The sequence below is a fragment of the Hypanus sabinus genome, chromosome 2 (genome assembly GCF_030144855.1).
Source record: "Hypanus sabinus isolate sHypSab1 chromosome 2, sHypSab1.hap1, whole genome shotgun sequence".
Classification (NCBI taxonomy): domain Eukaryota; kingdom Metazoa; phylum Chordata; class Chondrichthyes; order Myliobatiformes; family Dasyatidae; genus Hypanus; species Hypanus sabinus.
Window position 1 is genome coordinate 136,875,550 of NC_082707.1, and position 20,667 is coordinate 136,896,216.

Sequence of the window (20,667 nt, forward strand, 5' to 3'; positions counted from 1 at the left end):
TAACAGCTGTTGAAGAGTACAAGATTACATAATTGATAGTGTAGAATTCATCTGTAGAAATTGCTCATATTTTCTGGAAGGAATTGATGGATGTATGCATGAAAATCTGTGATTTAGTCACCATTAATATATGTACCAAACATATTTGATTCAAACACAATTATACAATGTGTTTTGAAGTACCCACAATGAATTATAGGTTTGAGTCCCTTAGTCGTAATTCAGTACTTTTTATGATGAAAAAAACCACAGGGGTGAGCAATGTATTAAAATCACAGCAAGGAGCAAATTCCTAGCAAGAATAAAATGGAATGCAGTGCTTCGGAAGGTAGTTTTTATTTGTGTATTAACAGTTAACATGGCATATAAAATGCTTGGAATGAAATCTTATTTTGCTTAATTACAATATCTTTATGATGTCTTGTTTTTTTTAAACTTACCACATCTGGATGAGGCAGTGAAGATAAGCTAGCTCAACAACGAAATAATCTGCAGTACATGCAGTAAATTGAGTACAAGTATTACAATGCACAAGTAAGCATAAATACATACAGTGCTCATCATTTAATATTACTGAGTCAAACTAATTAATTGCTACTAATGATGCCTGGCTATACCAAGCAGAATCATCATGCTTACACTATACAGGAGAGCACCATGATCATGCAATCGCGTTTTCATTCAGTGTGTAATGCTGCTGAAGCATAAGATTTGCAGAATTATCAAATAGAAGGTTACTCCTGCTTCTTTTCATGATTTGACACTCCCTAAGAGAGCAGAGAAGAAATGCACTGGTTCCTCTTCACAATCTTAACTAAAACTTACTAATGGAATTCAGAGGGATGTTTTCAAGGACATTAAATCCAGGTTGGATTCAGCTTATTATATTCAGTATGGGTAGTATTATTTTGAATCTCGGATCAAAATTTCTTTTTATAAAATGTAGTGATCAGGGATCTGACAGCGTTATTCTGATATTGATATAAGTCCGTCATTTCAATATGAATAGCTTATATTTTGTAATGAATTACAGATGATTCCATACATTTATTCCAAAATGAAAATCATTCTCCAACAACCAAACAAAAACACGTGATTACTACCCATTTATTTTCATTTATCTTTGTCATTCACCATCCTCTCTTTCCCTGCATTCTCTTGAGTGCCACTGAGAACATATGAGCTACTTCTAAACATGCTTTATCTGCATGAGGAAGGTCCAAAGTTAATTCTGATTCATGTTACAGGAAAGCTTTTAGTTTCTCTTTCCCACATTGTAGTAATCTGTTCAAAATGAGATGCTCAGCATTGAAGCACCAGGTGTAACTTTATATCCCACCAATCCCACCAATCCACCCATTACTGTGCAATGATGCTCCATCACAGTGCTACCTGTTCAACCCAACAATTTAATACTTAACAGCAGTAACTGAAACATACAATATACTTTTTTTAACAGTAAAAAGCAGCAAGTATAATACATACTTATGCTAAGGGCATTAATTTAAAAGCCAAAATACTGTTGCCTTCTACAAATATATTCATAAGTACCACTTTTGTTCTTTCTTTGGTCTGCAAAAGGAGATATTTCAAGCATGTCAAAAAGTAACAGCCTCAGGGGGAATATAAACATGTAATTATAGTAGTAAATGAATGACACAAGGCTTGATCTCTGCATTCATCATATACTTAATATATATATGTAGCAGCAATAGTACCCTCTCCATACAATCATCTCAGCGGAAAAATAAAGAAATCAGTAAAGTTGTATGAAGGATCTAGGTTCAGTCCTGCCATTCTCTATCGTGTAGGTGGCAAAGGTGTTAATTATTCCCATAATTGTGCTCTTCAGGGTGTATAATAAGTAACATGCCCTTTTATTATAAGCCCATTAAAAATGCTTGTTTTTTTACAACATATCAAGATGGATGCTTAGTGCATCTAAGTGGTTTACAAGTGATTCTGTACTTGTATTTTGAAGTTCGAAGCTTTTGTGCACATCCAGCAGTTGGTTACAGAGGCACTTTGTACTGCTGCTAAAGCAATCAAAAGACAAGCATTGTCCAAGAATGCATTTCTTGCTTAGGTGATTGCTTTTCCTGTCCAGTCGCACTTCTAATGGCAATCATTGGAAGCATATTTGTGAATGACCAGCCAATTACAAAGTAAACTACTGGATATTTTATTAGTTCAAATATATTTTAAAGTCAAGCCTCTTAAAATGAGTTATGCATGATTTTAATTGTAAAGTAATTGTTCAATAAACTTCATGAATACCAGAATTACCTCCCTTTTGGTTAGCATTGTAGTATTATGGGCAAAATTAAGTTGAATACAATCTCACACAATGAAATGGAAATTAATTATTAAATAACCACAATGTTCTGAACAAGAGCTTTGAAATAATTATTTAAATATTCATATCCTTCTCTCTGACTATTCACACTCCACACAGTGGAAATTATCTACTCGGGGATTGGATCTGAATCCATGTCCTTAAACAGATAAAGGTAACTGAGGATACAAACATATTTAAATGCATCTGTCCCAGAGTTATGACTGTGGTTTATTACGTTGCAGGTTGTCAAATGGTGATGATGGTATTCTTCCCACTTTAGTTGAGATCGATGGAAATACAGCGACACTGTTTAACTCTCTGGATTCTTTTCTTCTTAATTGGAGGCTGCAGGTCAGGGCAATTTAGGGTGACTGTCATGGTGGTGAATCTTTTAGGCTTACAGAAGGAGCAGGACTGAAAAGAGCCTTCTTCCTTGTGGACATGCCTCGGTATGTAAAAAGAATTGCACTGGCCATAGCAGAACCGGTTGATGATGGTACGGCTGTTACAGCCTTCCTCATGGATGGTTTGCTTGAGGGGCTGTGTTTTGCACCAGTCCCGCTTCAGGTACTTCCTCTCAGTGACATGAAGTGCCTCATGACTCGACTCCAAGACTTCATCCACATTGCTCCGGTTTCCCGCCTGCTCCGAGGTGTTTGGCTGGCCTTTGTCTGGTGAGGGAATTGCTCCTTGGGAGCTACGATTTCTCTTCTTCCCAGCTCCCTCGCTGGTACATAGCAGAAAACACCACAGTAACAGAAAAATGCAGAGCACACACAGGGTTCGGTTCATCCTGGAGAAAGAGAGCAAAGTGCCTTCAGTGAGTATATCTATTTATAAAGTTTTAACAACATATTTGTGACATGGTTGACCACACATTGTTCTTCAGGCAATGATGCATCTACTGAAAATATCTAATTATGATTAGTTGACAGGAGTGGGTTGCCAGTATCCTTCTGCACCAAAGGTACAGAATGAGGTAATTTAGTACTTACACCATGGACTACAATTTTAAAACCCACACAGTTATGGTAGACTGCCACTTTGGAAATGTTCACATCTTTAAATGCACTCAAATATATGCTAGCCATCAATCAAAGGAAAATTATCTTGCCGGATATGTTCGTTGGCAATAATTCAATTAAAATAAATGTGGAATAATTATTATTTTTAATCAAACAGTCTCATATACAATAAATAATCACAGCAAGCAAGAGCACCTCCTTAGTTTGAAATTGGGCCTTAGGGTCTTTGAGCATTTTGCTGGGCACATGCCAATCTATGCGCCAATTCTCCCAAGATACGGGACGAGTGGAAATGTCAAATGATCCCCAGACTCCTGCAGTATCTTTTTCTCTCCACTTACTTTGGCCACAGTAGCTACTGGTGTTTCCAGAACAGATTAGGTCTGATTCTATTATAAGAGTCCAAACACTTGTTTCAGATGGCCACTGGGAATATCAAAAAATTAGCTCAAATGGTAGCCAGGTCATATGCCATTCAGAAGTCTTTGAGATTCATGATAATGCCACTCAAGGATTGATTTTTTTTTTGTTCTGCTTTTCATCTGTACAATGGGAATCAAGAAATGAGATTTCTACCCCTATTAGTCATCTTACTAGTGATATACACTGTGGTCAGTTTGGTAACACTTGGCAAATACTCCAATAACCTAAACTGAAGAGTTAAATAATGGTGATATGTTTCTCAATAATTATTTACAAAATAATCACTAATTAGAATGTCATGAAAATGGACTGTAGCACAGGTAGAGGAATGTTGACCTCCAAACCAGCATCTCCTTATTGACATTTATACAGATGCAGTGACTCAGGACTACCCAGACTCACAAGTATTTCAAGATGCAGTGAGCTGGATAAGTTAACCAAACCCCCAATATTTGTCCAGCAGAGTGGGGAAAGCTCCATCCTGTGGGAAAAAAACCTTAGGTAATGCATCTTAAGTACTTCATCAAACTCTGAAAATCATCCAAATGTGATTTAAATAAATTTAAACCATTTATTACAGACTATCAAATACTTTACAGCACGGAAGGATGTCAAACACTTACACCTTTTGCAAACGGTCTTTTTAAATAAGTGGTTGGCATTCATGCACATGGTGAAGGTGAACCTGGAGCTGCTTATCAGCAAGTCACTCCTTGAGGGACAGGGCATTCACGTGTCACCATGCATCTTGCATACACAAACCTGGGGTGCTAAGCTGCAAACTGGTGAACAGCACTTCCCTTCATTCTGGCAGACAGCCAGTTGAAAAGGTACAAGTCAAGCTTATGTTATTTTACAACATATCTATGTTCTTTTTAATTGCATAGCTAAAGGACAATGTTTTCAATGACAGTGTTAAAGTGAATATTCATAAAGACATGAAAGAACATTAACTAGCTAACTAATTTCACCATTTTCAATTATTTATAAGTTTGTTCAATTATTTGTAGATAGATATGTGTGAAATCCATCTTAGTTGCTCTTGGCTGTTTCTCTTGTGCTCTTTTCCATACATAGTGCTCGTTTTACCTTATTCTAATTTACTTTTTGTTTTGCTGTTTGCTTTAACTTTTTGTTACTTTAATTATTTTATTTAAGTGCAAATCCTTAAAGAAAAATTTACTGTGCCAATATCTGTTATCTTTGATTTAGCCGAACTAAAATTGGTTAAAATCTATCTGATTAGTAAACATGAATACAAGCTATAAGTCTGAAAGCTATTACGCTCATTAATACAAGGTACTATTTATGTTTATACATTTCAACCATTTTCTTAACGTAAACCTCTTTCATTTATGGCAAACTGTTTATTGATAGCTACAGTTCAAGTCTTAAGGAGTGGCTGCAAATGTATATGAGGTACACCTGCAACAGCTATGATGGTGGTTAAAGTGGGTTAAAGGGCTAACTTGCCTTGCCTTGTTCTGCGTTAAGAACTTCTGCATTGTGTGGAGTGCTCTCCTTCAACCAAATGAAGATCATTCTCTAGAATCTTAATTTAGATATTTGAAAGTGTTTGGGAACTAAAGTGAATCATTTGTGACATAGGTTTAAAAGTAAAAAAAAACTTTTAATGGAATGTTTTGAGCTTAAAAACAAAGAGGGTATCTACCATTGGACAATTCCAGAATGTTAGTATTCTATTATTAACAAAAAGGACAATTATCTTGATTATTAGTTGTGATTATTTTAATTGATTTGCAGCTGTAAGTAACAATTCAAACTAAAAAAAATAAATCAAAAAAAGTTAGTAAAGACATTTAACTAAATTCCTTAATTTACCCTTGTTCCTTTTAGCCATTTCCTTTCATTGAAATAAATGGAACAATTGCACCAATAGGCTCTTTCTTTATTTTGTTTCTGATATTTAAATATGTTCTTTATTTATTCAGTTTTTCTGATTTCACATCACTTTTAATCCAGTCAAAAGAATCATAGTGAACAATTGACCACAACTTAGTGATTGTTGTATTTACACAGAAATCTCAAGTTGCAGTTAATTCATTGAGGAGAAAGCCAGCATTTAGGTAGAGAATCATCATACAAAATGTGATCAAATAATTAATCTCCACTGTCACAATTTTAATTTTGAAAATCATGTATCCTACACCTTGCTCAAATCTTTACTATCATTTACTCTCTCACTGTTATCTTCCTGAAATGATTTGTCAGTCATCTTCAAGACTGATCCTATGAGATAATATTAATAGTCAAGTGCATCATCTGAATTGAAGTGAAACCCTGTCAGGTACACAACATATCCTAACAGAATTTAATCTAGGGATTCATTTGTACTACTAGCGTAGTTTTGCTGTAAAATAATTTTGCTTCAAACCAACACTGGCCATCCAAGACCAGCAAGCATCAGGGAATGATCTGACTCAGAAATAAATTATATTCTACAAAGTTGGTCCCTCATATTGCTTTGTTTTGTTTTAATGCCACATATGAATCTGGTGCAGTATCAAACCTGGTTTAAAAAGTGCTGAGGAGTCTACAGCTTTGGAATCAATTCTCTTCCCATTATTTTCCAGATGTTTATATTGTAAATGACAGGGGAGAACTATTTCCAGCCTTAAATTCAAGCATACTCTGTTGGAGATGTCCCATTTCAAGCCAATTTGAATATAGTCAATCAAAACATAGTTCTGCCTGGCTGAAACTGTAAATAAATTGAGCCCAGAATTATTGAAAGAAATCTGTACGCAACAGAGTATTCAGTGTAAGTGACATCTCCCAAATTAAAATAGACAATAGACAATAGGTGCAGAAGTAGACCATTCGGCCCCTCGAGTCTGCACCGCCATTCTGAGATCATGGCTGATCATTCACTATCAATACCCAGTCCCTTCCTTGTCCCCATATGACTTATGGCCAAATGAAAAATATATTGGGGATCATTTGATTAATTATTTGAGAAATGTAAAGACCTCCTTAAAGAAGTATGGCCACAGTCATTGAAATTAAAAATGAACATTAAAAATATGTACAAATTATTTTATTTCTTTAGCAAAATATTAGGTATTTAATTTTTATTTTCTTAGTTTTACATTCAATTTTATCGTGCTCACCACTTGGAGGAACTGTTGCCTAAATCAATCTCTTACTCACAGGAATGATCTAAAGTGATGGCACCCACAACAAATTCTGTGTGTAACTCCAGATACATTGGTTCTTTTATTCTCATTAGTACTATCAACATTTAATACTTACTGGAAATAGTTCGTAAATCGCCCATATTGAACCATGGCAATCCTTGTGTGAAAGGTGCTCACTCCCACTATGCTATGTTTAGGAAACTATAGCAATTTGATATGACTGCGTGGCTTAGTGGCCCAGATGGCAGTTAAAAACCAACCACATTTGGAGTCACACGTAGGCCAGAGAAACATAACATAAAAAAAATTTAGCAAACCAGAGGAATTTCATCATGGTCATCACTATAAATAGCTTTTAACTCCACATGTGTGGCATCATTTTTTTGATCTATTAAATTTACATTGTTCAACTGGCATGGTGGGAATTGAACTATTTCATCTATCTGCTTAGAGGTAAAATTATCAGTGTATTAAGTAAAAACAGAAAGTAATGAAAATACTCAATAGGTCAGGTGGCACCCATGGAAAGAGAAACAGACTTGGTACTTCAAGCTGATGACCTTTCATTGGATCTGGGAAAAGCTAGATAAAGCAAGTTATAAAATGCTGGGAAAATAGTGAAGGGAAGAGAGAACAAAAAGAATGATTAAATGGCAAAAGAGTGTGTTGAATCAGGTGATCAAAGTCTAGGAGAGCTACAAATGCAGAATGTGAAAGCAATTTCTTAGGAATGCTGAAATCTGAAATAAAAATACAAAAATAGTTGTAAATAATTCAGTGTATCAATGAGCCTGCTAGTTAGTAAGGTGCCTAGTTTGAATTAGAAAAGTTATTCCTTAAGCTTATATTGGTATTTGTTTATTTTTTATCACATTTACCAGGAAACAGTGTTTGGCTTGTCTTGCCCACTTATACAGATGAAATCATTGTACCGTGCGTAGAGGTAGAAAGAAAAAGATAAAGCAATGGCAATGCAGAATGGATTGTAAAGTTAGAGAAAGTACTCTGCAGGTAAACTGCAAAGTGAAATCTCATAACAAGGTAGATTATGAGGTCAAGAGTCCACTTTATCATTCAAAGAAATCTGTTGAAGTGTCTGATAACAGCGGGATTGAATCTGTCCCTGAGGTTGGTGGTATTGTTTGTCAGGATTTTGAAAGCAAAGAGAGGCAGGGCTCAGAACAAAAGTAACACAGACAATTGAAATAACAGTTCCAGCTCAGGATCACAACTGTAGATTGAATGGAGGTATTGCACAATGCAATCACCCAATTTACCAAGTATAAATTTCTCCTTTGCGCAGACCTCATCCCTTCACCTAGTTTGTAGACTACTATAATAATTAGTAAATAATCTGCAGCTTTTGTTATTACAGTAATAAAAGCAAAATTGTCTAAAGGTAAAACTGAGTTAATAAAATGAGAATTGTACATTTGATGAAATTTATACTTTAAAGCTACAATATTTATATTGTTGAATAGTTATAGCTTTAAGGTATAAACTCAATATGTTTTTTATTTTAAAAACAATCTGGCATGAAAGATAAGAGGCCTATTTTTAAAGTTAAATTTATCCTTGGACACAATTCTATTATAGACAGAAGTAAATGGGTTATTGTATAAGTAACAATTTAGACCATAAGCCCATAAGATATAGGAGCTGAATGAGGCCACTCAGCCAATTGAGTCTGCTCTGCGATTCCAGCATGGCTGATTTATTGTCCTTCTTATCCTCATTCTCCTGCCTTCACCCCCTAGCTTTTGATGCCTTGACAAACCAAGATTTCATCAACCTCATCTTTAAATATACCCAATGTCTTGGCCTCCACAGCCATCCATGTCAATGAATTCTACAGATTCACAACTCTCAGGCTGAAGAAATTCCTTCTCTGTTCTAAGTGGATGGCCCTCTATTCTGAGGCTGTGCTCTTTGGTCCTGAATTCCCCCACTATAGGAAACATCCTCTCCACGTCTACTCTAGATAGGCCTTTGAACATTCAATAAATTTCAATGAGATCCCCCATCATTCTCATGAACTTCTTTCATTCTTTCTTAGATAAGGGGCCCAAAACTGCTCATAATACTACAAGTGGGGTTTTGTAAAGCCTCAGCATCACTTCCTTGCACTTATATTCCAGTTTTCCTGAAATGAATGCTAACATTTGCCTTCCCTACCAACTCAAACTGCAAATTAGCCTTTAGGGAATTCTGCACAAGAACTCCCAAGACCCTTTGCACCTCTGATTTTTTTAATTTTCTCCCTCTTTAGAAAATAGTCTATGCCTTTATTCCTTCTACCAAAGTGCATGACAGTACACTTTCTTACGCTTTAGCCCATCAGCCATTTCTTTGTCCATTCTCCCAATCTATGCGTCATTCTGCAGACTCCCTGCTTCAACAACACTACTGGCCCCTCTAACTACCTTTGTGAAGTCTGAAAATTTGATCACAAAGCCATGAATTCCATCACTCAAATCATTGATATATAATGTGAAAAGAAGCAGTCCCAATAACAATCCCTGCTGAACACCACTAGTAACTGGCAGCCAACCAGAATAGGTCCCTTTTATTGTAACACTTTGCCTCCTGCTAGTCAGCCAGTCTTCTGTCCAAGCTAGTATCTTTCCTGTTTGGCATAATTGTCTGTATCCTAGAATAAACTCAGGGAAGTAACTCCAAAATCCACATGAGTTACTGAACTGCCAAAAAGTACAGGAAATAGGAATGACAGTAACAAGTATTGGAATCTCTAGTGTCGTGTTTGACACAAATTTATTTGGACATTTTCATTATTTAGAAGTTATCTATTCTTTTCCCTTTGTCAAAATAAATGATGTCCTGGATTAACAAAATAAGGTTCTACGTGCTGATGTTATGCTGATTTAATATACCACAGGACACATTGTAAAGATAACTACAGATACACAAGACCACAGGATAATCAGGCTCATCGTTTCATTTTGTTCCACTGTCTTCAACAGTGTTGTATTTTACTTCCACCTCCCTGTTTAGCTCAGCACTTCATTTAATGGTTATTCTTTGAAATGGAGAGGTGCTTCCTGAGATCAGGAAGCATTATATTTGATGTGCAATCATTACAGGTGATGCAATATGTATAATATCTTTCAAAGTGTTTTTACATCTTTAAAATTATTGCATAAGAATTGCCTTTTAGATATTTTAAGGATAAATGCTTCCTTTCATGAACTTCAGATGAAGGTTAGCAATATCAACTCATGCTTATTTGATTCCAGTTAAAACTTTGGTTCAAATTTAAAAGTTTCTTTTTGTTCCTCCATGAAACTGGGGGTGATTTACCAGTATTTAGTGATGCATTGGCTAGAGGGTGGAAAACTAACTCCCTGTTAGTTTTCATAAATTGAAGTATACATGAATACTTGCACAGATGGAACAGTTGGACCTATCAAAAGAAACAATGTTAGTTGAAAAGAAGAAAAGAAAACAGAGGGAAAGAGATTCTGGTTACTATGGCATTATACAGTATATTACATTTGCAGTCATTATTAGATTAATACTGATGTTGTTTGTATTGTTTCATTCCATATTTGAAAGTGATCAATGTCCTAATGGGCAAATATTTACATTCTTCCTTCACAATGAAATTAAAGTATTTCAAATGCAAATTATGTTTTTCACTATTTCAGGATCTATAACTGGAAAACAAGGTTATTTGGCTCAGGGATCTTGTGAATGAATATGAATAAATGAAGAATTTCTAAGAAAATGTTACCATTGAACACTTTTGGAGAGACTGAAGTGTGAAAAACATGTATTGCCTGAGGCAATGCATGCATTTATTGCCCCCTTGAGCTCTGATTGATTTCAATGGGAGACACAATCCAGATGTGTTAGAAAAAAATTTATTACCCTCTTGAACTACTTATTGTTTTCAATTACATATCATGTGAACTGGGTCCCTACAATGAGTCTAAATGAATTATATTGCCAGCCAATATTCTACTTTCCTACAGGACAACTGTAGCATAAGATATTCAAAGGTATTTTTCAACTTCTGAATTGTCATCACATTTTTTAATTTGGTAAGAACTCTAAATCTTTATTTTGTTTTCTGCCCTTTATGATGGTTGGTTTTCTATTCATTGCTTACTGATTCCATTCTATATATCACATAGAACCAAAGAGTAAGTATTAATATTAATTAGAAAATGTTCATGTAGCAATCTTCAACTACATACTAGTAATTACTAGCTTATACCAATTTTAAGATTCAAGATTCAAGTTTGTTTAGTATCATCTCCAGTATACAAGTGTAAAGGAGAATGAAATAAAGAGCACAAAGAGTCACAATAGGATAAAGAGTGCAATAATTAAAAAGCACAATAAATAAAAATACATAGGATAGCTTACATACATAAATTGATTGTACGTACATAAAGTGACACTAAGCACAGGAGTCTCTGTACATAAGGTGACCAGCAGCAAACGATAAAGTAGTGTGGAGACAAGCTTATTGTCACATACATAAGTAGCATAACCAGTTTCTTATATGAACTCTCTATAGCATGGACCTATTACCATTTTACTCATCAATGAGTCTTTTTGTGGGTATGCGTCCTGATAGGAAATTTTCCTGACTTTTATTTTTAAACATGGATATATGTCAGTCCATAAAAGCAAATAATGTTATTGATTGACTTTTGGTTTTGCTATCAATACACCATAAAAATATGATCAAAACTAGAGCTACACTTTTTCATTGTTATCAAGAGCAAAAAAGTGTGAATACCTTTGCATTAAATATTCTCTGTACCTATAAAAATTACTCTTAGAGGTTCATTAGATACAATTCTCATCGACTAATGAACTGGAAGCATAATCTACAGACTTCACCAGAAGGTTATCAATGTTAAGTGGTTTCAATGTTGAGTACAGGTTGCATAGACTGAATCTGTGTTCTCTTCAGCACAGGAGATTAGAGAATGAGCTAAGTGAAATGTTTAAAATGATTAAGGGATTAAAGGGCAGATAAGGTGAAACTATTTCCATTTGTCTAGAACAAGGGGCGTAATTGTAAAATTATAGGTGATATATTCCTGAGTGATTTTAAATAAAGTTTAATTTAAAATCTCTTTCTGTCAATAATCTGTCATGCAAGATCAAAACTGAAGAGGTGTTTACTATGTAACTGTATTATAATCTATTAAACCAAGACCGATAAATGGAATAATGCTACAGGTGAGCCAACGTTTAAATGAATGCTGGAACTGGCTGAACAGCCATATATTCTGATGTTTTGACTGACCATAGTAAGCTAATTAAAGTCCCTTGCAGATGGAAGAAAGGACCAGTCAAATTTTGACCATCCATTTTGAAGTAACAACCAACTTTTATCTAGTCCTGTTCACAGCCTCAGGACAAAGTCGCACAACAGTAATTACACTTCTGAAATGAATGATAACGTCAACTTGTTTAGATCTGGATAAACATTGGTGACGACATTGGGGTGAGTTTGGAATGGTAGTCGGACACATAAGATGGGCATCACATTTGTCTTCACTTGGAATCTGTAAGTGGGGAGTAGACCTCATTTTCACACCTTAGCTAAAAGATGGCACCACCAACAATTCAGCATTTCCTCAGTACTTCATTGAATTGCCAACATAGATTACGTACGTGAGTGGAATCTCCAACCACTAAATTTTGCACATTATATTCTAGTTAAGAACTAACATCAGCCAACAACTTACATTGCACATATTTTTATTTCTCTCCCATTTTAAGAGGTCCCCACAATGTACATTATGAGAAGCAGCATTTTCCAATAACCTTTGCAATCAGTCACCAAAATAATAGAAGGATCTGATGTTTGATTGTTGCTTCTCTGCCCCAAGGAAATGACAAAACGCTGTCTGTTAATTGCCATTATGATGAGGCTGTGATTACAAAAATCCATTCCACATTTCCTTTCTGAAGTATATTTTGCTGCAACATTGGACTGCCCATAAATAGCCTACTTAAGCAAAAAAATATTTCTTAAAATGCTGTCGGCAAAGGGAAAATCCTGCTGTCTCTGTGTGAACAGTAGTTGTAAGAGACAGGATTACCGATCAGCCTCCAGCCAATTTTGATAAGTATGCTAAAATAATATATTAGTGGGACATATTGAACATTACACCTTGCTGCTGACAGATTTAGACACATTATAAATGTTTTTACATGTGTATCCATAGAACAATGGGATATTGGCATATAACCAAGATTTTTCAATCAAATCCCAAATAAAATTATAATGAACATACTCTTTTCTAAATGGTGCTCACTTCTCTATTGATTGATTGTTTGGTGACTAATTGCTCATTACAGATACAATATTTCATTATTGCCGTTCTAATAATGCTACTCCAAAAGCATAGACTCAATACACATTTTACTCCTTGGATTCGATACAATCATGAATCAAAGCTCTTAAACTTGTGTATTTAAAACAGCCAGTTTAAAAATGTGTTTCTGTCAATCTGCCGGAAGAATTCAGCTGTTCAAGCAGGACCTATGGGAGGAAATGAATTGTTGTGGAAACAGCTGACATTTCCTTTTCACCCATGGCTGTTGTTCAACCTGCTGAGTACTTTGAGCAGATTCTTTTATTGCTCCAGATTCCAACAAGGGCAGTCTCTTGCATCTACACTGTTGCTATGGTAGGTGATAGTGCTTCTCTTATAGATGGTAGTGTTCCAATGGGCAATAGTCCTTGTCCTCAGTGGGAGAAAAAGGAAGAAATAGTCCTTGTCCTCAGTAGGACAAATTGTCATTGGACTAGTTGAGGTGAGTAACTGCAGTGTCCTTTGTAGATGATTCATACTGCAGCCACTGTGGGCTGAAAGTGAGGGGATTGAATGTTTTAGGTAATGGATGGACATACTATTCAAATCGACTGCTTTTTCCTGGATGAAGGATCCAGGATGTTGTTAGAACTGCTGTCATATAGGCCACATCATCACACTACTGACTTAAACCTTATAGTTTTTGTAAAGGCTTTGGGTGTCAGGAGGTGAGTCACCCAACATTATCTGGCTTCTAACCTTTCTTTTATAGTATTAATGTGGCAGACAATAGTGATAATATTTTTGAATGTCAAGGGTACGTGATTAGACTGTTTCTTTAGAGGTTGTCAAGCAGTTTTGTGGTCTGAGTAAGCGAATGCCATGACTGAATATTGTCTGGGTCCTTCTACGTGCAGACATGGATTGTTTCAGTTGCTGAAGGGTTTCAAGTAGAATGGAATATTATAGAGTCATCGGCAAACATCCCTAACTCTGACAGTATAGTGGGAGGAAGGTGATAGCTAAAGCAACTTAAGATGTTTGCACCTTGGAACTACAAGACTGCACTCATTTTTTTCCCCTGATATCCAATGACAAGCATTACTCGGGCACTAAGACAATTGCTGCCCTGGTGACAGTTTGGTGTTGATTGGCCCTATTGGTACCCAAAGCAAGTGTGGATGAGCAGGTTATTGGTGAGGAACTATCACTTTATATCACTGTTCAAGTTACCATCCCGCACAACGATAATAAAGGGTGGACATATTGGCAATTATTGGGTCCACCTTGCTTTTTCGAAATGGGGCACAGCAGGGAATTTTTTTTTACATGTTTGAAAGATACCAGTGTTGTGAGATCATTTTCTAGAGATGCAGTTACTTCTAAAGCACATTTCTTTAATATTACACCTGGGATATGGTCTGGTTCTATGCTGTATCCAACATTCAACCATAATGCCACTGCCTCCGATGATCCACAGAGTCTCATGGCTGCTCAATTTTAATCTGTCAAACCTGTCCTGATTCCAGTCTGGAACACAATGGCAGGTGTACCTGTTACAAACCTAGGCCTTTGTCTCTGTGAGGATCACACAGTGACTGCTTCTACAAATGCTATGGCGCTTCAATGCATCTGCCATAGGTAGTTCTGCAAAGACAAAGTCAAGAAGGTTTATCCCTCTGGTTAGTTCACTCATACCTACTATAGCCCCAGTCTGGCAGCCTAATCCTTGATAGTTTAACTTGGTCAGTCAGTGCTGGAGCTACCAAACCACTCTTTGCGATGGACATTGAAGTCTGCCATCCAGAGGAAGTTCTGTACCCCTGTTACTTTCAGTGGTTCTTCCAAGTGGTGTTCACAAAGAAGGAGCACTGATTCATTGGCTGTCTGAGGAAGCAAGAATCACAAAGAGATTTCCTTGCCCACATGTGATCTGTGGCTGCCATAGATCTAACTCACCGTCCCTTTTCTCCAGCCCATAGTGGTCTGTCCTGTGGTGGAGACCCATTGTCTGTAAGGTGTTGTTTGTCTGGTCTGTAGGACACCTCCCCCAATTTTACACCAGTTCCCATCAGTTTGTGAGGAAGATATTGTAAGATCAAATGGCTAGGGCCAACACTGCTATGTCCCTTAAATGAACTGTCAGATTGATGAAGAACTGCATGTGCACTAAGTAGCAAAAGCAGAATGCAGTAGAAAGGCTTAAATAATAATCACAGAAATCTTAAATAATCTTAAAACCAATGGATCATATCAAAGTTCTGCAAAGCCATTACGTCCAATCATGAATGACCATGGACAGCTAAGGGGAGAAGGAGCATTTGCTTCTTTTGTTTTGTGGTTGATGGTGAGTGGTGAAATCGTGTTTTATTCTTTCACTGTTTCAATGCAGCAGTAAAAGTACCAGCAAGAATTTAAGTGCTAACCATATCAAAAAAGTATGGAGAGGAATTGACATTATACTGAGGAGTTAATCAAAAAGATTTCTTCACCTATGTGCCCCACTGGGTTGCTTCTCAGAAAAGACTATGAACTTTATGCCAGGTGACTGCTGAAAGAATAAGGCAAAACAAGAAATCTGCCTTGAGTGTCGTCCTCAGTTCAGTTGCAAATTGAATAGGATATCATAAAGGAGGCCAAATATTATTAAGTTTTAAGTTTGTTTAAAAAATAATTGTTATTTTCCCAATGCTAGTCATCAAAAATTGTGGGGAAGAAGTCAGTATTCAATGCATATGTGGTGTTAACAAATTTCATAACATATGCCAGTGATACTAAACATGAATCTGATTCTGATTCTAAAACAAACTATTTTAATAGTGGAATAGATTGCTATCAAATACTTTGCAGGTATCTGACTCACCACTAAATTTAATGGGCCCATTTTTGAAGGCAATTTAAAATGGAATTATTTAATATTGAATTACTATAACAAGTCTGCAATTTCAGAATTATGTTACGAAAACCAAGAGTAAAATAAAATCCTATAATCTTTGAGGTATCCAGTGCTCAACCATTTTTGAATATCATATGGAGTGACTTGAATTGTTTGAAGCTTGGTTTCTGTGATATTTTAAGTCATCAATAAATGTCATTCTAATCATAATACTTTTAAATTTGTCTTGCACATCATTCAGCATAGCATTGGCAATGTGTGCAATTTTAAAAAATAACTAAATATGATAATAATCTCAAACAAGTTGACAGCATTTTAGTGCAGACTGATAGTCTGTGCAACTTACGAAAAAAGTAATAAGATTTTCTTGCAAAAGTTATTGACTACACAATGTATATAATAAAGCAATATGTTTATTGTCCATTTGTCCTCTTGTTTTGAGATTCTGTTGCAGCCCCTTTTCATTTAAAACCAACACTGGAAATGATTCCACCTGTTACACATCAGCTCTGAGTGGCAGCTACTGTATATTAAACCACAGTAAATCCTCCACAATCTTCTATCATTCTACATGAATATTGATTATTTTACCTTATAATATTGATATGAATGGCACTTATCATATCCTGTTGATGGCAGCATGTTTGATTTCATAAATAGAACTGTAGATTATAACAGTTTTCCAAATATTTTAACCTTTGAGGGTTGAAACTAAAGTAATTTTCACACAGGTTTAAACATTAACAAATTCATGTCCACATATCTTAACAATATTAGTCCATTTTGAGATTAAAAGCTAATTTAAAAGTTCTACCAATCAGAGGAATATCTGATATGAAATTTAAAGAATTTTTTGGCAGTAAAGTTGCTAGCAGAAGTTTCCAAGCTATAATGTTTTGGGTACTTTTAGGAGAGTAGGATGTAAAGGTTGGCCAGGAATTTACAGCAAATATATGATTTTAAAGATGTTTATTGTAATTGGAATGGATTAGTTGCAGCTTATTGAATTTACACAATAAATGGAAATGTACTGTGATGGGTTGGAAGGAGAAATTATTCTGACCAAATTTTCAGAAATCATTACATGGCTTTGTAATCTTATTATTTGATTTAAATTTAAAGTAAAGAAATTCCTTCATTAAATTTTTTTAAAAGAACGCTTCCAGCTCTAAAAAATTTCAAAATATGAGTTACTGGGTTTGATAAAATTGTGAAGAAACTACACCTCTGATGGTGCATCCATTCTTATTATTAGAATTATAGATAATCTTGATTTTGAAAGGAAGAAAAATTAACTTCAGCTCCTATGCCATATACCTTCCAACACATTTTCCAGAGTCTGATACTTTAATAAAAGGGGAATTTATCCATCTACAACATAACTAACATCTAACAAAACAAATCCAAGTTTAAAGCATCAGGATATCTCTGACAAGATTTTGACGAAGCCAGAAAATATTTCTATTAAATCCCTCTATGACCTGCTTACTATTTTTTTTAAAATACTACTCGTGGAGTAAACACGTTTAAAATGTTTCTTATTTCGCGTAAAGTACACTTAACTTAAAATTTCCAAAAGAAGAGAATAAAACAATGTTATGGAAAGGCTGATATAAATAATAAAATCATAGCATAGAACCCCTAAAAGTTTATATTTTTATTGATTTTTTTGCTATTGTCATAGAGTAATATATTGCCAACAAGTAGTTTTGGGCAGGAAGGGGATAACTTCCCAGGTACAGACATAACTTGAATATATTTAAAACTTAGTTAGTATACGTTATTGTTGCAAAAGACTTCCGGAATTTCAATTTTTGAAACGTATACACACAATGCAGCGCTTGTTTGCGCTAACACTTGAAAGGTAATTAATGTTCTGTAATTTAGGCTGGGGTTGAGATTTTGATCCTGTGCGACTGTGTTATTACATTTTAAATGTTGTCAAATGCACCATTAGTCTACATCCTATTTTACATCTTGATAGCCTAAACTATAACAATCACGTGAAGATTTTGTTTTTAAGATAGTGATCAATTACTTGTGTTACAACTTTGCTGACGATTTCTAGAGCAAAGTTGGATTATTTCCTAGAAATATTTTGGGTATTGAAATCAGGCAGCCTGTAAATTTACACTGAGCTGCAAAGAACTAAAGCCATAGCTTTATACTGATCTAATCTATGCAATCCCCGTCTGGTGGGAGATGGTTCCCTGTTCCTTTGAACTTCTCCGTGTTGGCATGCCTTTACAGACTTTGTGAATTAATGCAGCAGCTGCTGCCGTTTGTATTTTGGGCAGCATCGCTCGCGAATCGCAAAAGGCAAACTATTATGAATTGAATCGTTCTGCTCCGTAATTTGAGTACACTGCACAGCCGAATAAAAAAAAACAAGAATATTTAGTCTCAAATTCTTGGAGATCTTCAGAACTGAAAACAATCTAAATGGGATCAGGATAACGTAAATAGCATCGACACCGTGAATTCCTTTAAAGAAGAGCGGTCTTAAAATTGTGTCATAATGTTTCTTTAAACGCTTTGGGATGTTCGGGTCGTGCACGGCTTGAATTTTGACGACAGAATCAGTCGCTCTCTGGGAGCTCACTGCTCCCTCCCCCTGACGGCCAATGTAAGGCAGATCCTACGCTTCCTCCCCATAGTTGCGACTGTCTCTGCGATTCCCCTTCCCTGGTCTCCCCTGCTCGGTAACAACAGAAGACGCGAATGAAGCTGCGAAACCCCGCCATTCTAAACACTAAGCCGGATGGCCTTTCGAACAGTATACTTGCAGCTGGAATCATTTCAGACTACAGTACGTCGTGAACCGCGCCTGACGTCCCACCACGGACACCATTCGTGTCACTGCTGAAAGTGCGGGATTGGCAGCCGCGACAGGGATTCCAAATACCCGCGAGAACGAAACCAGGATTTAGAACACAACACAAGAAGCAAAGCTGTAGAAAGGGGAAATAAAGCGGAAAACACAGCACGGGGCAAGCAACTGGGAAGTATGGGGGGGGGGGGTAGCTTACACAAGGAAAGCTGCGAAAGATTTCAAGTACTGTATCAGAATTGAGCATATAAAGCATAAGATGAAGGAGGCCAGCGTGAATAAACGTGCGACCACACGGGTCATTGGCTTTTGTGAACTCCCGCAGTTTTTATCCATGTATCTGCCGATTATACCTGACCTCTAGGAGAGAGTAAAAGTAATGCTACTTGAAGTTTAGACCCAGAGAGAGAAGGCAAAATGAACTATTGCGGAATACCACCCGGTAGATTAGAACCACGGTGTTTTGAAACCTAGCGAATGCAAATTAGTCAGATAAATACTAAACTGCTCCCTACTAACTTGTGTTAATAAGTAAGTGCCAAAGTGATACACGGCACTCCGTCAGGTTAATGCAGTAGGTGCATTTGACTGTGATTCGGTGTTTGAAAGCTGACTTCAATTGCCCAGCTAGTTGACAACCAAAAAGAGTTGGGTAAAAGGTGTTTTGTTCCACTGCCGCCGATCAGGTAAGTGCCTGTGCACAGAATCGCCCACCGCGGCTACACTAGCCCACACAGGCTCTTCCTCTCCCAGGCGATACACGCCGATGGTAATTTGAGGAGGAATATACACAGCGCGCAACGATCGACGTGAATCGGTCAAGGGAGAGAGAAAGAGAGATTAAAAGTTCAAAAGCATACAGGATAGGAGAATGATAGTAAGCGCGTAAATAAAATGAAACTAGTCGACAATAGCAAAGACCTGGCGGTGTCGGAGTCAAAAATAAGCTCCCAAACCAATTCCCAAGCCGGTGCTCTCCGCTCTAGACTTCCAGCTGAACACACGGAATTCACAGTGGATGTACAATGCACCAAGTTCTGACTTACCTGCCCAGCGTTCTCTGTACAGTCACGTACGCAGCTGGCTGATGTTCCACGCGAAAGCCGGGATGCTATCGAAAATAAAGGGAAGCTCTGAATACTGATGTCTCCATAGAATGAACCGCTGATTTGCGGTATAATTTCTTCCCGAGCCGAGCAGTCATATTTAAAAGCCAGGAAGTACCCAAACCCTCTCGCGATCATTGGCCAGAAAGCTTGGAATTGCACCAGAATTAATCCGCCCACTGATTGAAATCAGGTTCTGGATTAGTTTGACACCACAGTCAATCCCGTTTGTTGCCACTGTTCAAACTCTGAAAACATTGTCGGGTTCGCATGATCCCAACTGAAAACGAAACGAAATTAAATAATTAATTCATATGACATACGTTGCAAACTCAACTGATGATGTATTTTTTTGTATTTGTATGACTACATTTTCACTATTACTTTCACCTACTCGTTGCAATCCCTCGAAACAGAAGTATGAAGTTGAGTCCTAAGAAAAATATTTTTTTACGGGGATACCAAGCCATCGGATTTCCCTGAAAGTACGATATCGATTAGAACGAATTTGAAACCAATACATATTCCCCATTGTGGACATGCTGTGATGTTGCTGGAATGTGTGGTGACTGTTGCCAGCCGCCCCCAG

General features: G+C 36.5%; 1 protein-coding gene across 2 annotated transcripts; it reads right to left on the reverse strand.

Moving 5' to 3' along the window:
• Positions 1-328: 328 nt before the first annotated feature.
• Positions 329-20,457, reverse strand: grem1a (gremlin 1a, DAN family BMP antagonist). 2 transcript variants are annotated; one of them, XM_059990287.1, is made up of 2 exons: positions 20,019-20,457; positions 329-3,131 (listed from the first exon to the last, which is right to left on the reverse strand). In XM_059990287.1, the coding sequence occupies exon 2, from the start codon at positions 3,128-3,130 to the stop codon at positions 2,615-2,617; it is 516 nt and encodes a 171-aa protein (XP_059846270.1). In that variant the 5' UTR covers position 3,131; positions 20,019-20,457; the 3' UTR covers positions 329-2,614. The 2 variants fall into 2 exon arrangements, with proteins under 2 accessions (XP_059846270.1, XP_059846279.1); XM_059990296.1 differs by lacking the exon at positions 20,019-20,457 and adding an exon at positions 18,925-18,998.
• Positions 20,458-20,667: the final 210 nt, after the last annotated feature.